This window comes from Nuphar pumila, chromosome 11 (assembly GCF_984573655.1).
Source record: "Nuphar pumila chromosome 11, dmNupPumi1.hap1.1, whole genome shotgun sequence".
Lineage (NCBI taxonomy): Eukaryota > Viridiplantae > Streptophyta > Magnoliopsida > Nymphaeales > Nymphaeaceae > Nuphar > Nuphar pumila.
In genome coordinates this window covers 13,333,718-13,340,364 of record NC_143259.1, presented here as the reverse complement: position 1 = coordinate 13,340,364, position 6,647 = coordinate 13,333,718, and the positions used below count along the sequence as shown (strand labels likewise).

General features: G+C 38.8%; 1 protein-coding gene across 1 annotated transcript; it reads right to left on the bottom strand.

Annotated features, from left to right (window-relative positions):
• Positions 1–361: 361 nt before the first annotated feature.
• LOC149822024 (Haloacid dehalogenase-like hydrolase (HAD) superfamily protein) lies at positions 362–5,213 on the bottom strand. The gene is made up of 5 exons (XM_089980017.1): positions 4,933–5,213; positions 1,403–1,520; positions 1,171–1,325; positions 834–1,095; positions 362–739 (listed from the first exon to the last, which is right to left on the bottom strand). Exons 1-5 carry the CDS (start codon positions 5,064–5,066, stop codon positions 554–556), a joined length of 855 nt encoding a protein of 284 aa, XP_089836143.1. The 5' UTR covers positions 5,067–5,213; the 3' UTR covers positions 362–553.
• Positions 5,214–6,647: the final 1,434 nt, after the last annotated feature.

The following is a 6,647-nucleotide window of genomic DNA, read 5'->3' as shown; positions in this document are numbered from 1 at the left end:
ATGTTCGATCATCAACATCTTTGGACTGGAGACTGCAAGGTCTTGTTTCTTTAGTGAAGAAGTTTTGTTGTAGCGTGCACATGAAGTCACAATACGTTCCATGGCACGCAAGGCTAAGGTAAGTCTATATCATTTTCAGAAGTGATAACTGGTATGATACGGTTATGCACGAAGTGGTATGGACTAATTAGAATACACATTTAGAGATGGGCTTGATCAACTTCCTCTAAGCTGTGCATAGGGCTAATAAAATGATTCAGCACATGAAAAATGGTTGGTGTGCAGCCTTTGGCCGTTAGGTTGGCCAGACTGGACAGTATTACGCATTGCAAGTTTGCGAAAAATTCTATGCCCGTGACTATGCTTTCATATAGTTCCTGATGCATTTCAAGAGAGTAATATAACATCCATGCAATTATTTCTGCAAAATACAAAATCAGAATGCACTTTTTCAACTGCAAATGACAGTGAAATGCTGAATGAATTCCTGTCATGGTTATTGTGTATACAATTGCTATATGTAACTGGCATTCTTATGCATCCAACAAGTCCATCACCTGCATGCTCCTGCAGCCATAGTTTCCTGTTCTTCCAATACACTCCACAACTTCGGATCCTCAAAATCCTTGATCAGAAATGAAGCACCGGCATCCAACAGCAGCTGCTCTGGGTTCCTTGTTGTGATACCAATAACCGGAAGAGCAGCCGCTACGCCAGCTTTTATCCCTGATGCAGAATCCTTGGAAGAGAAAGTAGATATAAAATCAGAAACTGAATTGGTGAGTTAGAGAAACTTTAGCTAATTATCTACATAAACTTGGCTATGTATCTACCTCAAGAACAATTGCTCTCTCAGAGGATACATTGAGGCATTGCAAAGCTTTCAAGTATGGGTCGGGATACGGCTTTGCACGCTCACATTCGCTTCCGACAATAAGGAACTCAAAAAATTCAGACAACCCAAGAATAGAGATCATGAGCTCAGCATTTGGTTTTGGAGCATTTGTCACTGCAGCTCTCCTCAAACCCCTATCTTCAATCCATTTACACAACTTGTGCAGACCGTTTACAGGCACAAGCTTTTCTTTTGCTAATCTGTAAGAGAACCAGAAATCACTAAAACAGACATGACCCAAAAATTTTCGAGAAAAAGTATCCAAGGATTATTACCTCCGAAACAATTCTTCCTTATCATCCATGAATTGAAGGGCCTTATGGTGATCCCAATCAGGGAAAAGGACATCAGATATGTCTTCGTTATGCTTACCACTAATGTTCTTGATAAAAAATTCTTCATCTATGGGAACACCATCTTGGAAACCAACCTGTGGAATATCCATGTTATTATAACTTATCCAAATGAAATTATCACTATGAAGATCTTATAAGGCAATGGGCACACCTCTTGAAGCAGGTCACGGAATGCTTCGAAATGAAGAGGGTCAGAGTCACATAGAGTTCCATCAATATCAAACAGAAAAGCCTCAATAGTACCAGTCCTAGACAAGGACACACTTCCACTGCAATAATAACGAACAGGCAATTAGAAAAGGCATCTATGTACAACAGCAGAAACACAAATTGCAAGCACTATCGTGCACTCCATGATACAAAACAAACACCCACAAACACATGCATACAGCACACACATATTCATGCATGAATGTGTATGCACATTTTTGCTCTTTTCTTGAACTAGTTGTTGGAATCCATGGATTCTTTAAAACTTGTGTCTTTTTGGCAAGAACATGAATAGTTTATTTCTTTCTTAAAATTTTCTTTTCCAATTTCTACAAGCTTTTCTAAGAGATATCCCAAGAAACACGCACACACCCACACCCACACATGCAGAGAGAGAGATTCCTAAAATATTCATAGGCCAGAAAAATTCCTACAACTCAATTTAGCAATAGAAACCTTTTCTTCCCATCAAATTTAGACTTTTAACTAGTGAAAATGGCACACTTGTGCCTCACACGGACTAGAGAATTACATCTTCATGCACATAAGTACTTTAGGATGGAAATGATCAATGCATATACTACATTAAATCAAGCCCCACATTAAGAAGGCAATCTAGCTATTAGCTTTCATAATTTTTGTCTATCCAAAAAAAATAGTTATTCATAATTTTTGTGATAAGCTGCAATAAGACATTTCTATCAATCTTTACAACTTATCCACCATTGAAATTTGTCACAATAACAGAACACGGTATCGGAAGAGATCCTTCAGTTTGCGTTTTCTTTTGACTTCCACAAGGCCAAAGGACCAGTCTTCAGAAAATGAGAATAACCCAAAACCAAGAAAAAGTTTATAAATCTTGAAGTTGTAGTATAGAAGTACGCACACAAAAAAAAGGCCTCTCAATCATTTCACCACTTTTTGTCAAAGGATAAGAGAGAACACCAAACAATCCTTTTGTGCACTTCTAAACATTTTCCAATGGAAAAGATGGCACAATTGCATTTCCTTTGTTTAGTTCATTTTAGAACACCCCCCTCTCTCCCCAAAACACACACACATGCACGCACTATGCACACACAACCACACACCAAAAAAGCAAAAAGAGAGAGAAGGGCAATCTCAAGTAAAGAACTGGTCTTGACTCCACAAGTAATATGATTACTGCTGCAAATGACCCTCAAAGTATGTCATCCACAACAGGCAGGCACCATTGCAATTAGAAAACTCCACAAGAACATTCTTCCACAGAAACAAATTCAATGCCAACTTAAATAGGTTACATAGATATATTTACAAGTTATGACATTATACAAATCCTAGCAAACTGAACAACAGTAAACTGCAAATGGGAGAAGAAATTCAACCTGGCAAAAGTTGACTCCACTCGTAGGGCAAAGAAATCCAGCACAAGCTCGTTGGAGCTTTAAACCATTCAGATTGCATAGTATCATACAAAGCTGCAGATAGCGTAATACAGGACAAGCATGCATCATTTATGAAGAGGCAAATTGGTGAAATAATGGAGCTCAAATCATCCCCAAAGCACACCAAAACACAGTTGCACTTCAAAATCTTGCAATAAATCCTATGGCTAAAGATGGCCAAACTCAAATCTCTGGACCACAAATCATAAATCCAAATCTAGGTATCCTTGTACCTCAGGCATGTAACATCTCATTTGCAGCCTCTTGTCACTTTTAATACACTTTTAACGCATGAGTCAGTGAACAGCCACTTATTCAAAGTTAGGCAAAGGATATATCCAGATAGAGAGAGGAAATCAAGGTAGGGTGACCCTCATTCAAAGGCTAAGCATGTGTGTGTTTAGAGTATGAGTTAGAACCAATTTCTCAGAAGAGTGAAACAGATAGGCACAGCTCAACATGAGATAATGGTAAGCAAGGAATAAATTCAAGCAAAGATGATTCAAGATGAGACTGCAGTAGGGTCTCAAGACCCACGACATAAAGGATCTAAGCAGCATGCAAGGCACTCCATATAAGAAATCTTTGATTATTTTTAAATCCAAGAATGTTAAATAGATGCCCTATGCAAGAGAGGCAAGAGGTATTGAGGTTTCATTACCTTGTAGAGGTTTGAATACATCCAAACCTTGCAAGTTCATGGCTTGTGAAATGGGCATAGACAACCTTATTCAAAGATGAGGTATGTGATATGTTACACATTGATAACCGGATGTCCATGTTACACAGGTCATTTGGTATAGATTTAAAGTGCCACAGTAGCAACAATGGTGCAACAAGAAAACTAGAAGGGTATAATCTTACGAACCCGATCTAAATTGAAAATAATCTCAAATAGATTCTCATCTGCAAAAGAACCTGGTGGACAATCAAGGACGGCAAAACTGTTTCGAAAAATGAAAGCATACATTCATGCAGCCCCGTTATCACAACATATGGTCCAAATGGATCACTGTAGAATGAACTTACCCATTTAAACCATGATTAATGACGGCTTCACCAGAAAACAGAACAAGATCAATTGATCCCATAAAGAAAGAACGGTATAGGTAATCAAACTGCAACAAGAGCACAATCCAAGCAATCAGAATGAGGACCTTTCAAAAGGCTCAAAAAGCCAGGGGCAGGCCCTTGTGTCCAACAACTTCCCAGGAACGAAAGAGAAATGATCGAAACGGTTTTTCTTTCAGGCGGACTACCTAGACCTGAGTTGAGGGCTTTATGCTTTAATAGTGCAATGGATCAACGGCATCCACACACTCCAGTTTGCATCAGCTCCCGACAAAACAAGGTCCACATTGTAACAAGAGGTGCCAACATGGCTGACCAAATCAATCAGAGACTAAAACCCAACCGAAAACCATTCACCTAATTCGATGAAAACGAGTCGAGACGAATATGAGACCGATCCCTAAAGCATGAATTGATCGATTTAGCACTCTTATTCTGCAGCAATCGCAACAGATACCCATCTCTGTCTTTCCAATCTGGTTGTTATTATTGCCCAACACCCCCAGTTTTTATGGCACCAACATAACAAAGCGTACATTTGCATCACAACAAAATTTGCTGCTTTGTAGTAACGCGTCACAAAGCTCGGAAAGCATCAAAACTTTCTCTGAGATTCCCCAATGGTTTCACTGAATAAGAACTTTGAGGGTCCATGCACGCATACCAAATTCAATACCATTCTTCGTATTAGAAAACACCAAAAAGAGTCATGAAAACATCCGCAAAATATTATACACCAAGCTCGATAGCAATATCTTATAACAACAAAGTGACAAACCGATCGAATAGTCGTGGGTACATTCATAAACACCAAACCAAATACCAACCACCGGACTATAACAAAACCAATCAAAGAGATAAGATAAAAAAGATATCCTATACACCAAATATACATAAACAATGAATCTCCTAGTCCCCTCAATCGATTGATCTCATTCACAATAATAACTTTAAGCCAAATGATGTGTACCTTTTGGTGGTGTGGTTGCAAGAAACTGCACAAGACATTCTGAAACGAGAAGAAGAGGCCTGAAAGAAGGCGAGAGATCGGCTTTTCGGAAAAAATGAATGGTGGGTAGGGGTGAAAACACAATAGGAAGGCATGCGTTCGTTGGCTATGAATGGGCCAAGGCTATAACGGGCTTATAAAGTAATAAGGAAAGAGGTCCCATCTTCAGGGGAGAGGGGGAGAGGAATATAAGGATCGTGGTGGAGAAAGAAAAGGAAGATTCCAGGAATCCTCCCCACCACTTCCACCGCCAACATATGCTTTCGGTTGTTGCCAATTGGTACACGTTGGTGGCTTGAAGCAGGGCCTAATTGACGGTTGAATCGGATTGGGGTGCTCGGTAGTGCCAATCATGAGCCACTATGGCACCTTTCATCTAGATGGACGGTCTTCAACAGGCCAGCAGGATAATATCGTGAGGGACAATTTACAATTTCTTGTGCAGTAATTTTCAGATGCCCACCAAATCTTCAATTTTTAGTTACCGTGTACGTTACAGTTTTTCTATTTTGTCAAACGACCTTCAAATTTTTGCTGGCCTTTATCCAAGTATAACTTCTCTCAAAAGCAAAAACAAAAAACAAGTAGAACTAACATTTCTTTACAATCTTCCATTAATATCGGTTATGAATTAACCCTTAATACCTTTAAATCATACCAAATGATCCTCAAAAAAAAAATCATAGCTCATTATTGTCAGGCATAAGATTACTGGAGCATGATAAGGTTCTTTTATTTCTTAATGAGAGGGGACGTTACAATGAGCTTTGAGAAAGTGAAATAGTTTGATTCTAAATGCTGGCATTTGCAGTTCACGTGGGCACATTTAATGAATGGCCAGAATGGATTCACCATCTTACATGAGCATTGTTCTCAGGATTGAACTTTTTTTTTTATTTGTACACGGACAAACCACCCCAAGATGATAGACCTACCTGTGCTGGCTCTGTCTGTCATATTTATGGTTGCTGTCCTAAGAGCTTAAAACTTCGTGGGCTTTTTGAACCTGGACCACCTGCCTAGCGGCCTAGGTCCCATCTCACATAACCAAACTCCTTTGAGGCAATGATTAAACTTCCAAAATTCATTCTCTAGCCTACTAAAGACTCAAACAAGTCAAAGTATAGTGGGCCTGGTGTTAGGACTTGACTTGACCTAGTGTAGACAAGTTGGAGAGGTGGTAGAGTCAAGTCAAGCTGGGTCTACTTACTATGGCCCAGTTTTGATACAAGCCATCTTCTAGCTTGCAGTTTACTAAAGAGTCCAAGAGAAACTCTCAACTTGTAATGCCCTAGAATATTTACTCAAAAATTTATCATTTTTTTTTAAATCACAATGAAAATCTTAACAAGAAATGAAACATCATTCTAAAATTTATTACAACCCAAAGGATAAATATCGAGTTTTAAAGTGTTTGAGAGATAAATAATTATTCAGAGTTCAAAAAGGACATCCACAAGAAATCTAGGTTGTATGACGTCAACCACGGTAATGCCTACAATCACTCTAGAGCTATCATTCGCTTCTTAAAAAATAATAATAATATGGAGGGGTTAGACTACACCCAATCTAAGTAGAAAAACACATCAATAAAACTGTGCATGGTGTCAAGTGAGTTCATATGAGTATATCTCATCTGCCTATCATATCTATCTGAAAATCCTAATTTATTCTGA

What these genes read in the sequence shown, in the direction of transcription:
- LOC149822024 (XM_089980017.1), bottom strand. Translation starts at nt 5,066, where the DNA reads ATGCCTTCCTATTGTGTTTTCACCCCTACCCACCATTCATTTTTTCCG. An exon ending in TCCGTGACCTGCTTCAAGAG is followed by an intron (nt 1,326 to 1,402) that starts GTGTGCCCATTG and finishes GATATTCCACAG; the next exon opens with GTTGGTTTCCAAGATGGTGT. An exon ending in AGAGAGCAATTGTTCTTGAG is followed by an intron (nt 740 to 833) that starts GTAGATACATAG and finishes TTCTCTTCCAAG; the next exon opens with GATTCTGCATCAGGGATAAA.